A 19,614-nucleotide genomic window follows, 5' to 3' on the forward strand; every position below is an offset into this window, starting at 1 on the left:
GGCGCTGACCGGATGTTGCGTGGTCAAGCAGGGACTCCTGGGATAGTGAGTCCCTGCCGCGCTACTCCCCTGCAACCTCTCTCAGCCCCACAGGTGTTGGTGCAACAAAAACGCGGTGGCCAGGCAGCAAGCGATGTTGGTGGGTCCTCCCACGAAGCGGCTCCCGCGGAGCGGGAGCGGCGAGCGGTGGCAGGTAGGGAGAGGCGGCACAACAGCAAACAGTTCCCCACAGCGTCTCCTGGGCACGAAAGGGTTTGAAAGAAACGGTAATGGAGGAAGAGATCAGAGCTGTGGAGGCCACAGCCCTCCTGCAGGTCCTTAAAGGGAATGAGACCCTGGATGTCGAATAGATGCCCTACGCGCTTGCAACCACTCTGTAACCAGCGTGCTACAACCTTTTTGTCCACCCCAGGTGGGAAGGCAGGGTTTAAGAAAATCGGGGTCATTGGCGAGGAAAACATAGTCAAGTTAGCCCGCAGAGAAACCATGCCCCAGACTAGCAGTGAGGGGTGGTTGACAGGTGAGGAGTAGAGCCCTCAGACACGAGCAGGTCTCGGTAGCCAGGCATCCCGCCAGATGTCATGGCCCCGCCACCGTCTGGTCCATAAAGACCCAGTATTTCTCTGTCATAGGACGATTCCATTCCACTAGGTACCATAGTAGTGAAGTTTGGAAATAACGGGTAATGTTAGGGAAGGCGAGGCTGCAATACATTTTTTTAAAGATGTGTCAGATGTGGGTTATGGGTTTTGTAAGAGCATCAGGTGGAGGGTAAATTAATTTAAGTAATTAATAATTAATTTTAAATTAATATTTATTATTACATTGATAATTAATTATGTTTATTGTGTAAATAATTTTCTGTTAACATTTGTTGTATGTGTTTGTGGGTATATTGTGGGAAGTAAATTAATTATAAGTATTTATTAATTAATGGTTAATGATAATGATTATTAGTTTTTTGATAAATATTTATATTAATAGTGTGAATATTTTGCTTTTTATTTATATTAATAGTGTGAATATGTTGCTTTTTTAAGTTAAGTTTTAGTTGCAGGTTGTGAGGTTTTATGGGGTTATTGGGTGGTATGTAACTAAATTAAATGTATGTAATAAATAATCTTTTCTTAATGAATAATTTCTAAATAAAAAGTATATTTGTATGAAAATTATTTTTGATTTTTATTTATAATGATATTTGTAGTTATTTGTGATATGTATTTTACATTGTAATATGTTTTTATTTTTATTCATGTGTAATAATATATATATTTGTAGTTTTTTGTATATATTTGTATTTTTCTTTATTATTTTGGGGCTGATTATGACTTAGGTGCAGTTGTGCCAGCTCTCCGCTGGCACAGCTGTGAAAAATCCACCCAAATACAAGCCCACCTGATTATGAGCTTTCTCATACAGGCAGACTGTCCTTTTGCCATTCCCACGGTGGTGCCCTGAGAAAGGGCACTGCAATAGGAATGGCAAACCCCGAGTGCAGCGGTCAGTAGACTACTGCATTCGTAATACGGCCTTTTGTTTTTGAAATAATTACATTTTTTAAGTTGCTCTGACTGGAGTGGGAATAGTAAATTTCACCCCTTCGCAAATTAACACTTTCCCTACTGTTGTACTGCCTGGAGTGGGAATAGTACATTTTACCCCTCCGCAATCCATCAATTTTCCTACTGTTGTACTGACAGGAGTGTAAATAGTAAATTTTACTACTCCGCAATCAAATACTTTCTCTACTGTTGTACTGATTGGAGTGGAATTAGTAAATGTTACCCCCCTGCACTCCAACAGTTTCCCTACTGGTATACTGTTATACTGGCTGGAGTTGATGAAGTACATTTTACCTATCCACAATCCAACACTTTTACTGCTGTTGCATTTACTGGAGGAGATGTGTAAATGTAACCCAGTTTTATTATTTTTGCATTGCGTGAAATGGGAGTAGTACTTTTTTTATATACTTATTATATTAGTTTGCATAGTTTTCTATAAATTGTAGTGGGAATAGTATATATATATTATATTTTCCAATTCATTTTATATTGTTATGGTTTTTGTTATTACCCTTCTGTGTATTTAAAATTATATAATGTTTATAATTATTAATGATTTTAATGTGTAAAATACTTTTACTAAATCTCAAATTGTTTAGTTTTCTAAAAATATATATATTTTTATATTAGTTAAATATTTTTAGATTTTAACATAAGTTAATATTATTAGTTTAACAATTGTTTTTAAGTAGATACATGTAAATATATGTATTCATTATTTTATATGTGTGTTTAAATATATATTAAATCAATATACATTTAAATTAGTTACTATTTAATATATTTAATGTTTTATTTCAATTTATATATACTTAAGAAATTATATTTAATACAATTATATTTATTTCACTAATATTCTTTCTGATATTTTGTACTTGCTATTATAATTATAGGATGATGATATCTTTGATATCGATTTTTTGGTATGGGGATATTTTGAGTGTCGATACTTTGTCAGTGAACCGAATAATGTGACAGATCTCTTCACATGCCTAAGTTGAGTCAGCTGTTCACAAAGGATTTCGCATTCATCTACAGCATGGGTACTCACAAACTTTCTCTCAGGGTCAAATTTACAGTGTGGTTTGTGTCCGAGGGCCGCACCGGTGGGGGTGGGTCAGTGGGGGAGGGGGTGGGGTTAGAGTAACAAAACAAACTGTGACCATGAGGTTGAACACAGGTCCCTGCAGCGGACACCTTCTTCCACCGAGCCACCAGACCCGGCATATACACATCTCTCTCTCTCTTTCTCTTTCTATCTCTCTCTCTCTGTCTTCCTCCCTCTCTCTCTAGCTTGTTCTCCCTCTCTCTGCCTCCCTCTCTCCCTGTCTCCCACTGTCTCACTCAGACTGTCTCATTCCCCCTCTCTCCCTCTCTCCCTGTCTCCTTCTGTCTCACTCACTCTGACTGTCTCCCTCCCTCTCTCTCTGTCTCCCTCTCTCTCTGTCTCCCTCTCTCTCTCTCTCTCTCTGTCTCCCTCTCTTTCCTTTCCTCTCCCTCACTGTCTTCCTCTCTCTCCTTCCCTCTCCCTCACTGAGGCTCCCTCACTCAGTCTCCCTTACTCAGTCTCCCTCACTCAGTCTCCCACCCTCCATCTCCCACCCTCTGTTGCCCTCCTCCCTCTGTCGCCCTCCTCCCTTTGTCACCCTCCTCCCTCTGTCCGTCTCCCTTCCTCTGTATGTCTGTCTCCCTCCCTCTGTCTGTCTCCCTCCCACTGCCTGTCTCCCTCCTTCTGTCTGTCTCCTTCTGTCTCCCTCCCTCTGTCTCTGTCCCTCTGTCTCCCTCCCTCTGTCTCCCTCTGTCTGTCACCCGCTGTCACCCTTTGTCTCCCTCCTGCTGTCTCCCACCCTCTGTCTCCCACCCTCTGTCTCCTGCCCTCTGTCTCCCTCTCTCTGTCACCCTCCCTCTGTAACCCTCCCTTCGTCTGTATTCCTCCGTCTGTCTCCCTCCCTCTGTCTCCCTCTGTCTGTCTTCCTGTCTCTGTCTCCCTCTGTCTCCCTCCCTCTGTCTCCCGCCCTCTGTCTCCCTCCTCACTCTGTCCCCCTCCTCCCTCTGCCTCCCTCCTCCCTCTGCCTCCCTCCTCCCTCTGTCTGTCTCCCTCCCCGTCTTCATCTGTCTGCCTACCTCTCTTTGTCTCCCTCTGTCACCCTCTCCCTCCCTCTGTCTCCTTCCCCCTGTCTCTCTCCCGCTGTCTCCCTCACCCTGTCTCTCTCCCTCCCTCTGTCTGTCTCCCTCCCTCTGTCTCTCTCCCTCTGTCTTCCTCCCTCTGTCTGTCACCCTCCCTCAGTCTCTCTCCCTCTGTCTTCCTCCCTCTGTCTCCCACCCTCTCCCTTTCTCTGTCTCCATTTCTCTGTCTCCATCTCCCTCCCGTTCCCTCCCTCCCTCTCCCTCCCTCCCTCTCCCTCTGTCTCCCTCCCTTTCCCTCCCTCCCTCTCCCTCTGTCTGCCTCTGTCTCCCTCCCTTTCCCTTCCTCCCTCTCCCTCTCTCCCTGTCCCTCTGTCTCCCTCCGTTTCCCTCCCTCCCTCTCCCTCTGTCTGTATCTGTCTCCCTCCCTCTCCCTCCCTCCCTCTCCCTCTGTCTCCCTCCCTTTCCCTCCCTCCCTCCCTCTCCCTCTGTTTGCTTCTGTCTCCCTCCCTTTCCCTCCCTTCCTCTGTCTCCCTCCCTCTACCTCCCTCTGTTATCTCACCCTGCCTGTGTGTGCCTGGGATGAGACAGCTTCCCGGGCACACACACAGCCACACCCGGGCACTTCACAGGTCTTTAAAAGACCATTTGTATGTAAATGAGGCTTTTGTATTTCACCTCTTAGGCCCCTGCAGCTCCACTCTGAGTAGCTCTGGAATACCGGGCCCCCACAGAGCAGCAGAGTCTCTCAGAGTCCAGCGCAGTGTTCGCTGACACTCTTTAAATGTTTTTTTTTTTTAAACATGGGTACGAGGTCTGCAAGGTCCGCGGGCCCCCACAGAAGGCTTGCCGGGCGCTGGCGGCCCGCGGGCCGTACTATGAGTACCCGTGATCTACAGCCTATCATAATCAAAAGACTCTGCAGGCTCTGAGGGGTCAGAAAAATGTTTTGAGGGCAGAATGACCCACCGAATACCAGAACAGCAGTCGCAGACTTATGGCATATGATGTATGCATTTATTTATAAGGGACTCTTTGTCGTCAAATGTTTTTTTTTGATAGTGTAGGGACCTTTATCTTGTATAACAAGAGTGGTTTATCTGATGGCTGAGACATTTCTGATTTAGCAATAGGCCCATCTTGCCCCTCAACTGATCAAAGCCGTATTGGGTACTACTGTCCCTCTTTTTCAGTTAAAGGGTGCAGGATTGTATTGGGAATTGGGCGCAAAGGCCCGTTATAGGAAGCAAGTCTTTGGGCGAGGGAGAAATAGGGCAGGATGCACACTTTTTCATAGCACTATTGACTTTCTCAGCATTTTTTTGATTAACTAGTGAGGTGTAGCCACAACTAGTGGTACATTGGGTGATATTAGTAGCATGGGGTGGCTTGACTGGAGCTCTAAGTACTCCAATTCATGTGATCAGTAAGGTGATCTTAGATCTCAGATCAACCACCTCTACATGGAAATTTTGCTATAGCAGTGTTTCTGTCGAGTGTTATCATGCGCGGGGACCGTGGACTTTGAGCCTACGAACACACACCGTTCTTAGCTCTTAAAGGTTGCTTTGCTTATCACTGTATGACCTCTGGTTGCCATCAGGAAAGTGATTGCTTCAGGAGGTACTTTTCAAGCCGCTCTCATTTTACTTGATTATATTCTTTGAACTTCAGAACGATGTACATAGGGGACTCAGTACTTTTTACAGCTGTTTATTGACACGGTTACGGAAGGCTTTTATATAGAAACACGGATATTGGAGCACGTACCTTGGCGTGGACCATACTCACTGCGTCTACACTTTTTTTACAGTGAGGATTAACCTGATTATAGCTTATACACGTTGGACATTTTGTACTGAGTTTACAGTTCCTCGCTCATATCTAGTGGATTTTGGAAAAACGTTAAGAAACAACCATTCTCCTTGAGAAAGTCATTGTACGTACCAGGTACAGACGAAACACATGTTGGCTGTTCTTTATTGGATATGTGTTGGAAGAATAATAAAAGAAACATCATTTATTGAAGCTTCGCGGACTGTTCATCCCATCTTTTTGAACCTTTGGATGCTTTGCATTGTATATTTACTCATTACTGACATTGGTCCTCAAAGTTTTTGCTGTATTTGGGACCTAATATACTGTCTATGGGTGTGCTGAATTACCTGACTCTCTTGTATATAATCAAGCATATACACATGATTATAGTATTGTAAATTCTATTTTATTGATTGGGGATCTATCAATGTTGTTTATAGCTCAAAAAACCTCTATAGTCTGTTGTTTATTTCATCTATTGCCTAACTGGTATGCCATAGCTATATTTGATGGGAAATTGGGCCTCCATGCCGAGGAGTGCCTTGTGCCTCGTGGTATTATTTTTCATGGAAAAGCATGCGTAACTTGTTGCAAAGTCTGTTAATGGCACTGGCCTTTGGTAGGTGGAAGAGGTCGATCTGCACTGTTTACAAATATTTTATAAAAAGTAACAAAAGCATTGAAAAGTATATTAAAAATACCATTAATATATCAAAATGTATATAAAATATAATTCCATAAAACATTTATGTTTCAAAAAATATACAGAACAAAACGAATTAATATAACTCCAATTTGAAAAAAAAGGAAAAGTTACACCTTGCATGTTTTGCATTTATTATTCTCATTTTAGGGTAGTACTAAAGCAAGAAATGTGTTGAACTTTGGAGAAGTTATATTTGCTATTCTCCCTCCAGATAACCAACAGTAGGGAAAGTGTTGGACTTCAGAGGGATTGGATTTAGTAGCACCATTTCAACTTAAATAACAGTTTAGAAAGTATTGGACTTCAGAGGGGTTAAATGTACTATTCCCCCCACTCGGTCTAAGCAAATGTAGGGAAACTGTTATACTTCAGGGAAGTTATATTTACTATTCCCACTCCAGTCTAAGCAACAGTAGGAAATGTGTTCCTCTTCAGAGGGTTTAGCTTTACTATTTATACTCCAATCTCAGCAACAGTAGGGAAAATGTTGCACTTCGAATGGGGATAAACTTACTATTTCCACTCCAGTCTAAGAAATACAATGGAAAATGTTAGAATTCAAAGGGGTCAGATTTACTATTCCCACTCCAATTTAAGCAACATTAGGAAATGTGTTGTTCTTTGAAATGCTTGGTATTAATATTCTTAGTTCAATGTAAGCAACACTACAGAAAGTGTTAGACTTCTTAAAGGTTGGATATACTATTCCCACAGAGACAGAGGGAGGGAGAAAGTTTCGGGGTTTGGAAAGATTACATTTCCCTTTCCAAATTATTATCATTTTCTAGAATAAATATGAATACCTAAAAAAAGAATTATTAAGTCACATTGTAAAGAAAACAACATACTAAATAAATGTAAAGAAAATCACATTTTATTTAATTAAATATTTAAATACTTTAGTTAATTTAAATTAACTAAAGTATTAATCACTTCCCTCCATACTACCCCGATACACCAAAAACACAACATAAATAAGTAAATAAATAATGCCATAACAGCGTTACAAATAAAATACTCATTAAATAAGGAGAATACAATTGAAAACATTAATAAATAAATAATAACTCTTAAAAATATAATTATTATATGCCTTTATGAATACATTATTAAATGAATCAAATACAACTTATAATTTACATATTGCAAAATCAATTATAAATTGACATAACTATCAAATAACATTAAAATAACATAAAAACTATTTGAAAAATATATAACTTGAATAGCTTGCCACCATATTCACTTACAAACCAAATAATTCACTACTAGAATAAAAATGAATAATAAAATTATCAAAATAAATACGTGCATTAAAATTTAACAAATTAATCTTAAATAAATCAAATAGCAGTTAAATAATGTACATAATTAATACAATTTAAATATTTACATTATAGTAAAACATTACCATTAAAATTAAATTAATTAAAATTAAATTAACTTTTCACTGTAGTCTGTGACAAACCAAACAGCCCAATAGTACATTATGAGTTATAACTAGGGCACCCAGTTTTATAGTATTTTTTTTTACACTTCTGCCTGTATTTATCCAAATGAAGTTGTAAAATTATATTTTTCCATTTTTTTAACAGATTACAATGCACTAAAATGTTGATGCCTGGTGCGTTTTAGCAAATTCGGCAGCCAAATATAAAAACCACCACATGTTAGTATTACATGCAAATATATGGTAACATGCTTGTATTTAAGGAAATGTCATCCTGTTTTTTAATTCCCCAATACTGTCTATCTGCTCAACTGTTGGTCTGGAATTCATAAAGGACAGCATGGAAAGTACCTTGGAAGAAGCACCATTTTCTGTATTTTTCTGCTTATATGAAAAAATACAGAGAGCATACACATTGTTTTCTGTCTGTACTGCACTGCCCGCCACAATGTGAGAAATGCATGCATGCATTTGCATACACAAAGCGGCAGGCACCACGCGGTGCCTGCTGCTTCGTGTATGCAAATGTTGGGGTGTACCACAGGTAGCCCCCCGTGTGCACCCCCCCTCCTTCACTCTGGGGGCCCGCAGGGGGCCCCCAGAGTGAAGCCTGCATGCGATGCCGCCACGGAAAGGCATCTGAATTGGCCCTTCGTAATATGGCTGGCGGTGTCTTTTAGACACCGCCACCATATTAATCCTTTTCCGCCCCGGCCGCAAGGCGACCGGGGCGGAAAATCGGCAGACGGTCTTTCCGTCCACCGCGGTCCCCCCGCCATACTAATATGGCGGGGTGGAATACACTTGCGGATGTCGGGCGGATTGCCCCCGCCAGGCCGGCGATGGCTACCACCAGCCTGGTCGAGGCAATCCGCCCAACAACCTAATGGGCCCCCAAATTTAAAAAGAAAACAATAAACATATAAACAGTATTAGCTCCCAAATACAATGCCTATTAAATATTACATTAATGGAAAAAAGATATTTATTAGAATAATATTAAAGTAAATTATATTAAATGCAATCATATTCTTGAAAACAATTTTATATGCAAAATACCACAATATGTTTACCTTACATATTTTGTTCCACAATATTTTTGTGTTCAAAATATTTTCAACACAATATCCATAAACCGTAATAATTTTGATCAATATTTAAGTCATTCATCCTTCCTGTATTACAAAGGGGAAAACAATCTATTGATGCAATGTCTTCATCGGCATGTACAAATAGGCATCCTAAAGACTGTGGAGGAAAAACAGAAATTGCTTCCCCCATCCAAACATGTATACTCATTATATAGGCATTAGCTGCCCTCAGATCGATAATGGGCTACTGTTATCCTGATGGCTTGGGCTCTTGAGTAAACATATTGTCCTTGTTTTTTGTCTGATTTCTGATGGAATTTCTGAATCTAAAGTAGTAGAGCAATTGACTGATTGAGTGTTGAGGAAAAGGCAACTTTGAGAACAAAGGAGAAGGATCCAGTAAATGGAAATTTATGGAATGTCGTATCTGTAAAAGGTCCAGAACGCATATGTCTGGTTCAGCTCAATTATTCAAAGAAGTAAGCTAACTGCTGGCTTGGTTCAGCGCAGGAACTAAACCTGAATAGCCAGGAGTACGAGAACCTGGAGGGGGCATAGGTGAACGTCCTTTTTGGTCAGCATTGGAATATGTACCTCTACCCCTTCTTAAGAAGAAGCAGTCTCCCCCAAGGAGAAGTTCAAGGACGGTAACTTTTAAGTTGGTATGTGGTTGAAATGAAGAAACCAGTCTTCTAGCCTCTGCAGCTGGCTTTTTCATGCAAGGTCCACACAACCTCTCGTCCAGAAAGGGCAATTCCAGCAAGATAGGTACTTGTGAAGGGTTGACTTTCAATGATCTAAACCAAAAATGTCTGTGTGCTGCTACAGCACAAACAATCCCCAGGGACATAGCCTTAATGGAGTCAAGAGGATTATCAGAAAGGAGCTATAGCTGGTTTTCAATGTCCAGAAAAAACAGCACAATCTGAGCCATGCACCTGGGCAGCAACCTTTCATAAGAGAATGAACAGCATAGCCTTCATATGTTTGTACTCTGCATAAGAATCCATGATGCTGCTTACAGGCTAATTCCACCTAGTTAGCAACACTGTAAGAAGAAAAGGAATTCTATGAAGTTATACAGAAAGGCCATGAAGTAAGAAATCAACCTTAGGACTGCCTGGCTAGGACTGCCATTTAAAGGTACATTTTAAACCAGTAACCAGTACCTGGGGACTAATGCTTGTTCATTGTCTTCCCATGCTGAAACATTGCTTTCTGAATATCATGATGCAAGGGGAAGCATGAAGACACTGTCAGAAGATAGCTAGACACATATTTGTCCGAGTGTCTTGTGAATTTGAAGACGGCAAGGTGTCATCAAAACCTATATTAAGGCAAAGCTGATGGTGATCTCCTTATATACTTCCTTCTTAATATAAAGCCCACTAGACTCTGCATTGGAGTAATCATCGATATCTGAGAAAGGATCATTGAATTCCTCACTTGCCGCAACGAGAAATCTGTGAAAGTCTATTGAGATGGATCTTTTTCAATGGAGACAGAGACTCTTCAATTAAAGACTTAGGAACTACCAAATCAATAGGAATGGAGGGAACAACAAAAGAAACTTAAATAGTGTTATGTTTATGGTGCGTAGTGTTTCTCTCACTTGGGCTACAGTTACATATCTTAGCAGCACAATTGTGAATTGGTGATAGGGGTGCCAATCACTCATGACATGATAAGTGCAGCTTAGAGGGCACTATCAAAGAATCCTCAAGAGCCTCAAATGGTGGCTTGTATAGCCCTTGTGTTCTTACTTATGTTTATAGTGAAAAGCATTCCACTACAATTACACTGTTTAGCTGGAATATAAGTGTTTACATCGCATGCATTTACAACGCATGTGATTACAATGCGGTCTTTACAACGTCCAGGTTGTTACATCGCAGTACCATTACAACGCAAGTAATTACAACGACTTGCTCTAGAGGGCGCGCTGGACTTAGTAATAGTATAATTTTACTATTCCAACTCCAGTGTGTGCAAGAGTAGGGAAGGTGTTGGAATAGTAAATTATACTATTCTTAGTTCAGAGCGCCACCAAGAGCAAGTCGTTGTAGCAACTTGCGTTGTAATGGCACTAAGATGTAACAACACGGTTGTTGTAACAACCGCGTTGTAATCGCATGCATTGTAACACATGTGATGTGATGGGTGTTTCCAATTTAGCTGCATAGTTGTGAGGCAGTGATAGAGAGGGGTGCTGATCACTGATGATGTCATAAGTGCGGATTATGCAACAGAACTGTTGGCTGTTACATACATCCCTGGTAATACTACATCTGCTTCCCAGTCCTCCAACTCATCAAAATCAAGAGTGACATATTAAGCCAAGCTCAATGAAGGACTTCCCAAGATCAGGGGTTGCAGAGCTCTTTATAATCTTTCATGGGCTGGATTACATATGCAGGCGCGAGTCTTGATATCTGTGCTCAAGTTGATAAACTGGTAAGGCTAGACATAAGAAGCAGCAAGCTGGGGTAAAAGCAGCTGTGGATAGTAGATATTACATATGTGTTACCAGATGTCATTAAGCTTTCAGAAAAAAAGATGCCACAAACCAATTAGGGAATGTAATGCTTGCAATGAAATTGGTCAGTTTGCCAAGATTTCAATAATACAAACACAAATGCCAATGTGACACAAAATGAATTTTTAAGTCAGGAATGGGACATGAACAAAGCAATTTTGTGTGCAGAGAATTTAGATGATGGTGTAGTTGGCGGTTCCTGCAGTTTTCCATGTGTAAATTAGTTGCTCATGCAGTGATATTAGAGGTAAAAGCAGATTCATTCTTGCCATACTTCTTGATATCTGACTATTGTTGGTCAGTGCTTTGCCCTGGAACCACTCCACTAAAGTCACAGTGCTGCGTGCTATTTTATTGTGTGATTCATGTATATTTCCATGCACCTTCTAAAACACATATATTCGCAGAGCTGTGGATGAATGTGTTTATTTATCCCCCTCATACACATTTTCCAAGCAGTCATAAACACATTTTGTGCCTGTCTCAGTTTACTCCTGGAATATGGTGGTTTATTTTCAGTGTGGCAGATGGGGACTCTACTACAAATGTGGTGGAGTACCCTGTCAGTCAAACTGACAGTCGGCCTGCTCTATTTATAGACAGGTGGACTTTAGTTTCCAATAGCAGTCACCTGCTGGATTCTCTGGAAATCTTACACTGATGGCCCGATGGATTTGATGTCATTAGTGTAAGTACATCAGACTGTCCACCCCATGTAAAGTGGATGGCCTAACATCCTTGTTTCTGTATGGGACCTTCATGGAATGTCCAACAGGCCTGAACAGAGGAAATGAAAACTGACACCCATGTCGTCATAGAAAACTCACAGTGTGTCACGCCATTAGTATTTTGTTGTACGCTGTGGCAGTTTGTTTCTTTGCAGCAAAAAAAGTTTGAGGTGCAGGCTGCATGAAACATTGCGGCAGCTCATCAACTAATAGTGCCTTTAGAGGAGTAGTAGTGGCTGCAGCTCATTTGAAAGCACAGAGATCGCCACCAGGCTGGCAGAGTCCTTTAACCCCTTGCGTGGCCGTCCGACGTCATGGTGGGCGTGTGCGGAGGACGGCCGGGGGCCGGGGCGGTCCAAACCACGCCCACGCCATAAATCACCAGCACAAAGAGTTAAATAAGGGAGGTGGTGGTCCAAAAGGGGAGGAAATCAGTTCCCATCTGTTGATGGATGGCTGACCGCCCACCCAACTCTAAATTGAGCCCAACATTCTTTATTGTGCCTAAAGAGTTACTACAACTCCCCCAGTGTCACAACATCAACTATGCTGCTTTGTTCCCATCGTCAATAAGAACTCACAACACCATTGGTAATGACAAAAAGACACAGAACAAGTTTATTTCTGATCAGTTTGTAACAATTTGAACTACTTTACAATTTCCATTACTCTGCTTCATTACACAAGCACAGCGCTGTCATGTCTTTGTGCTCTATATGATAAATAAACACTTATTGTAGCACAACGTCAATCTGTACATTCACAACTATTAGTAATATGGCTTAAAAAACATATTTCCCGGGCTTCTAGAAATGAGAGATTGCTGTCACTAAGGCTAAGGACTTGTGTTGTGCAGTAAGGGCGACAGAATGCTAGCATAGAGTTTCAAGTGCTATAACAAGGCTTCAAGAAAATGGAACAAGTGGTTCATATATCTACTTGGACCTGAAGCAACTTGAGAAACAGGTTACAATGTCGAGATTTTTCATTCCATATATGGATGACTGGGTTAAAGTTTAGGACTTCCTACTGTAAGGGGCATATTTCAAAAAGCCATGCGGCGCAGTGCTGTGCAGCAAGCCACCTTGCTGATCTGCACTGCATGGCAGAGAAAGGGCAGAAATGCATTGTCTTTGACATAATATGGCACAATCCTGTCCTTTCCCAGCGCTGACACACAACATGCTGCCTAGCAGCAACGCAGGCACCCTTACACCTTGGTGCCAGGATTCCTGCTTTGTAAGCAGGATTGTTTTTGAGCAGGAAGGGACACCTTTCTACACAAAAACAATCCTGTGAGTTTCCAGTTTATGTGTGCGCTGCAGAATGCAGCACATATAGAAAGAGTCAAAAATGGAGAAATAAAGATATTTCTCCTTGTTACGCCTCCCCTGGGAATTGCAAGCATTTTGACACATTCCCAGGTCCACGAGTAATGGCAAATTTGGGAATATGCCAAAATCCATTGGTGTTGCATGGGAACCCCCAAACACTACCCATGGAATGTGTCACTGGGGCACAGTAAAGCAATGCAGCAATTTGCGCTGAAATGCGTTACTCTAGATTCATCAAGCCAATCACATCCATGCAAAGTGGCCTTGGGTGGCTTGATGAATCTAGCTTAGTAGTTGTATTGCTCTTGGCCCCCTTTGCTTTGTGCAAGGGCGACGCAAATACTTGATACATTTGCCCCTAACAACACATGGTAACAGCACAATTACTTACCCAAAAGGCCTTCAAATGGATGAAGCCTATTGGTAGTCCCAGGCCCCTGACTGTGGAATCGCCTAAATCCAATACATAGAGCAAAACAAAATCAAGCTACCGACGTTTCAGGAATAGCTTTAAAGTCGCACTTGAGTACAACTGGGGTCAACAAAATAGGGGTCCTGAAAACAGAATATTTGATCAAGAACCCTACTCCTTAACTGGAGTCTAGCATCGCATCTTACGGTTTATAAACTATGTATTAAAAAAAAGTCTTGTAGGGGACCAAAAACAGAATACATCACTTTAGAAAACTTTTATAAACGTATAGATAAATGGGCAAGATTATTCGTAATATTTTTATGTGCATAAAGTTGGCTTTATTATGATGTACTTTGCATGGAGTGAATCTGAGTGTGATGCAGATTTATTTGAAGGTGCTGGGAAACCCTTTTTGGGTAGCTGTGCGCCTTACAAAAATAATGAAAAAACAAAAAGGTGGAGGTGTAAACGTTGCCTTTAAGCTAGAAGAGTGATGCTCTCAACTGACCAATATTTATCGCTTATAATTTTTTCTTTAAAACGGGAAATATGTCTTCCCATAATATGTATTGATTGCTTGAGAATGCACAGTATCAAATGTTCTAGGCTTTCTCTTTTGAGTAGGACAGACATGTTCCAGTCCAAAGCATGGCACGTTGAACAAATCATAAATTTCATTAAGGACAGTGATATGATGGTTATGGTATGCCTGGCTTTATAAATACAATAACAAATATCTGCTTTCATTTGTTGAGTGTCGAATCCAACCAATTTGAAATCTAATGGAATAGTTCGAATTCAAGTGGAAGGTTTTTTGTATTTATTTATTCGGTTCGGTTGGGTTCAAAGCAGTGTCCATATTAGCAATTTGCCTTGTGTACATAATACATATAGCGATATACACTAAGCCTTCATTACAGAAGCCATGGGACTCCTGTGGTAATACAGCACCATGAAAAAGCAATGCTGCAGGGTGCACACATTTCAGTGGACATTTGTATCTTACTAGTACAAGTCTGATCCTCAGACATAGAGAATAACTGCGGGAGTGAGAGTTTCTGTGCCAATTTCCACGTTTGCCCCAGTCCTTGGTAATTTTCCTCACACAGATTTACATTTTTCCCAGGAAAAGAAATCGGGAGGGCGATTTTCCTGCAAGATTTGTGATCTTAAATCAGCCATAACTCACAATACCCATCGAATTTCAAAATTAGGGCACAGTAGTTTAACATTTATTACAAAGACACATGAAAGGGCTATGGCAATTTTGTGCCAATGTCAAATTATTTCAAGGAATATTACACAGCAAAATACAGAGGGAATAATCATATGTTACCATATGTCAAATTATCGGACTTTTAATGTTATAAAATTACCTATCCCTGTTTCAATATTTCATGTTAATGTTCGATTTCAGGTAGTAAACTGTCTCCACAATTTCTCCTCATCTGTAACATTAGTATATATTTAGGTGGGCTGCCACTTTGCGTTTTTCCCTTCATTAGCAATTAAAATGTCAACAGCATGCTCAGATACAATTCTAATTAAGCTACATTGCATAACAGAAAACCAAAGTTGTTGTTAACAAATTGTACACTTTAAAATAAATTGTTGGATTTTTCATGGTGCACATCAATTATATATGTTTTTTTTAAATAACTTCAAAGAGAAACGTAGCCAATGACCAAATAACATATATTCACGAATGGTGCCCTAAAATGCCACACAATATTCCTGTAATCTCTTAAATTCAATTTCTTTGAGAAATTTGAGAGAATATCTGCTAAATTATAACGTTATTACCTCACACTAAGACGTTTTATTTGAACACATTATGATTTCACACATATAAACAAATCTACTTTTTATCTTAACTTACAAAAAATGCTTGTATATGGCAGGAAATATTCCATGCATTGAAGATGTTTAGGACTGAAATAAAACCATATTTGTCTTTATGCAATGAAACATGCAAAACCTGACACTGAGGCGTAGGCATATTGTCCTGTTAATCATGACATTTTAATGATAACAGTGAGTCAGGGAATACGCAATTGAATTACTAAGTGACATACACATAAGCCATTGCTTAAAGAAGGACAATTAAACACGTTACAAAAAAGAAAACGTTCTATTTGTTAGCTTTATCTGCCCTCTTTTTGGTCTTCTCGATAACCGTCCGTTTTATGGAAAAATGTAGATTCCCTTTTTGGTATCACATGTGGAGCCTGAATCAGTTATTGTAAATCTGTTGTTTGGAGTTAATATTTAACTATATATTATTACTGTTTTTTAATCACATTTTGAAATTTTTGGAGTCGATTTCACATCTATTCACACATGCCCCTTTCAATGTGTACCCATTGATTGCTTTGATTCTTGTTATTACACATTATTTTAGGGTTTACCTTCGGAGAATGTATGCACTTTGCAATATTGCTAAATTGTAGGGGTTTTAAACAATCTAGACATTTGTTAGGATATTTTAATATAATTCTATCTTGGGAACATTGTCTCAAATGAAGCGAGGCAGCAAAGTGATTTGCTTATGTGTCTTCTTTAGAAGGTGTTCATCAATTTTCATAAGACTTCAGATATAAAAAATAATCACAATCGAGTAGAATGTTTTGGACCTAAAAGAAGCATGCCATACTTCTTTGTGATTTGTTTTCATTTGCAAAGATATACTAAATAAATTATACTTGATAAATACCAATTTCCAAGTGTCAGGTATGTGGTTGCCTACTGAATAATAACCAGATTGTTGTGTTAGTGATGAACCTAACCACTCATTTTTAGTTTAATACTTTATCGCTAACTCCCTACTGTACAAAAAGTAGTATAGAATGACATAATTTTCATTTTTCTCTTCTTCCCTGAACATGATTTGGGAGCATTTGTAATGGAAGAGACAGAAAATGTGCCCCAAATCGTGTGCCATCCCATATATCTAGCTGCTACTTCATATTCTGGTTGTAAAACCAGGTGAGAACTAAAGAGACTCATGCAGTCTTCTAAACAGAAATAGCTCAATCCTCTGGTTCTATGTGACAGCCAATAATTTAATATATACTGTACAAATATTATTGATAAAAAATGTTCTGAGCCTGGTATTAAAAATGTCAAACCAATCTAAATTATTCAAAAGACATTCTGTGTAATATTGGATTACAAAAATAGTCTGTTAAGCACAGCCTTGGTATCATTCAGCATTTACAAGATATTCAAAAGGCCCATCATTGCATCTTTTCCAATACATTCTAACTGACAATTTGTCAATTTATTCTCATAGGTCAAGCATGGTTATGCCATTGGTTCACTTGAACAGCTGTGCTACACTCTCCAGTTGCTTTTATACAGGTCTTTGTTTCCTGTAACCGAAGTGCACGGTTGTTTCAAAAGCATAGCACTACACAAATCACTGCAACTAAAGCTAGAATAAAAACAAGAAAACAGTGGTGTGCGTAGAGCTTCTTATCCAAGTTCTAGAAGCCAGTCAAAGAGACTTGGTGAAGATTCTGTGCTTTGCTCCTTCTGTTGGCAGAACTGGATTACTGCTTGAAAGATATCTCCCACCTTCCAGGCCTTCCGATGAGCAAGGTGCATGACATCTAGGAGCTAGAACAAAATGTGAAAGATAACAATGTTTAGTTTAGTTTTGGGTTAGTCAATTTGCTATGCAGCACTTTCTTAAAATGTTGCTAATTAAGGACTGTGCTTCTATTTTTCTTTTTAAAGGTGTTAACATTGATTCTAAGAAAGATAATGGTTTCGTCACAAAGAAAAACAAAGATTTAGTAAGTGATATTTGTCAGTGTATTTGTTTTCATTGACAAGTTTGAAAATTAAGCACAAGAAGTGTCTGTGCATCAAAATGTGTGCTTACATTTAACAATCATCAATCCCTATGGATTTCCATCACACAAAAAAAATGAAAAGAAAGAAACAATTTAACATAACCTCTTAATTTGCTCCTCATTTCAGTTGATAGGATTTAATTTAGACATACACTGTTGATAAATTAACATCGTTAGTTAAAAATATGAAATCAGACATTTTTATCATGTCAGTGTCCATGGATACATGTTCTTACATATTTTCCAATTCCCCACCTTGTTTAAAGAATGATGCTATGGATTTGGAGTTAATCTATGTATATAGAGGAATACATATGTGACCCTGAAAACTGTTGTAGATATAGTAAATTAGTTCCAAAGTATATTTTTTTTAACATTCTTGCTAAATCCAAGGAAGGCTGTGTCCATTAGTATTGTGCAAAACTAAGATTCTGCGATTATTAAAAAAGTGCTTATAAGGTGCTTATTAGCCAGGTTCTTGTAGCTATTCTGTTAATCCCTCAGATTACAGGGAAAATATGCAGGTTTTCTTGAACATGCTTTAAGTTAGATGCAAAGGAAATTGAGCTTTGGATTGCTTGATGTAGAACTCTATCAGAAATCACTTACGATGAATCACTTGGCTAACCATGTCCAACCACAAGTTACAAGTTAGATGATGAGGCCTGTTTTCGGTCTCTACGGAGCAGACCGAAACGCGTAAGGTGTTGCTGGCTTGCTGTGAAATTAAAGAGAACTTACGATTGAAAAGCATGTGAAAGAATACATTCTTTAAAGCTTGGGAGTGCACAAAGGAAAAAACTTCCCCCTGGGAAAACCGGAAAGAAATACAATTGCGGCGGGGTCCTGCCGCGCTTTGAGTGCACCGCCTGAGAGCACCCGGATGCTTGAAATTTGGATCGAATTGGCATATATATATATATATCCACACAGCCATCCACAAGAAGAAGAAGGCGACAACCACAGAGGAGATACTTTTCAGAGCAGCTTTAATTCACAGCAACGCACAGTCCGGTGGCGGCGAATGCATTTCGGCGCATTTGCCTTCCTCAGCGCCCTTCACCCGACAGAGAGTCCTGGTAAGTGCTTCCTGCTGTCCCTAGATGAACACTGGGCTCCGCTCCTCCCCCTTGCCGTGAAGCACACCTGTTGTAGTGCAAATCATTGTAATTGCACCACAACTCCCACAATGCCATATGTTGAAGCAGAATGGGCTGGTACATGGCGGAGGCTCAAGTGTTAGTGTTCTTTTTAGCGGTAGCCCAAATCCAGCAGGGCTTGATATTCCCTTTGTCCGCTGGCCGCCAATCAAGCTGCTCCTCCGGTCTCCTCAAACTATCACAGCCCTCGTGTGCGGCAGTCATTGAGCGGGGGCAGAGTGCCACAAACAGAGGTAAGATACCTCCACCGCCCCGAACGCCGTGCACAAGAGCGGGGCCGAAGTATTCCTTAACAGGAATGCAGTATATGCCGTGAAGCAGTACCAATGGACTTCTTTCCCAAACGTGATATATATATATATATATATATATATATATATATATATATATATATATATATTCCACAAATAATCCCAACACGCATCCACTTGTCAAAGACAGATGGGCACGGACTCCGGTTGCATTCGTGTACTTGCTTTATTCCTCGCAAAAACTTGCTTTTGCGGGTTTCGGTCACCACATGTGACGCTCTGCAAATCAGTAATTTTAACCCTTAGTGTCACTTGGTGTGCCAGTTGAAAGGCATAAAAACAGACTTTAATTTCATCAATGTGTTGTGAACAAGCTCAGCATTACTGAACTGCATTTTTAACAATATTTACAATATAAGCTTTGAGGTAATGCGCTTTGTTATTTTACTGCAAAGTACATTATATTCAACACCTCATAATTGTAGTGTGACCATATTATTAATAACTGCTAAATGCATATATAAATAACACTACCATAAAAAAATGTTGATTAAGGTAAATACAAGATTGTCTCTTTAT

General features: G+C 39.8%; 1 protein-coding gene across 1 annotated transcript in view; it reads right to left on the minus strand.

Annotated features, from left to right (window-relative positions):
- Positions 1-13,395: 13,395 nt before the first annotated feature.
- The window catches only part of SPHKAP (SPHK1 interactor, AKAP domain containing), a 974,320-nt gene continuing 968,101 nt past the window's right edge, over positions 13,396-19,614 (minus strand). Inside the window, exon 11 of the mRNA XM_078665525.1 lies at positions 13,396-17,385. Within this exon, the coding sequence (XP_078521651.1) occupies positions 17,242-17,385 (144 nt within the window). The 3' untranslated portion in view covers positions 13,396-17,241. The remainder of the gene's footprint in view (positions 17,386-19,614) is intronic.

This window comes from Lissotriton helveticus, chromosome 11 (genome assembly GCF_964261635.1).
Source record: "Lissotriton helveticus chromosome 11, aLisHel1.1, whole genome shotgun sequence".
Classification (NCBI taxonomy): Eukaryota; Metazoa; Chordata; class Amphibia; order Caudata; family Salamandridae; genus Lissotriton; species Lissotriton helveticus.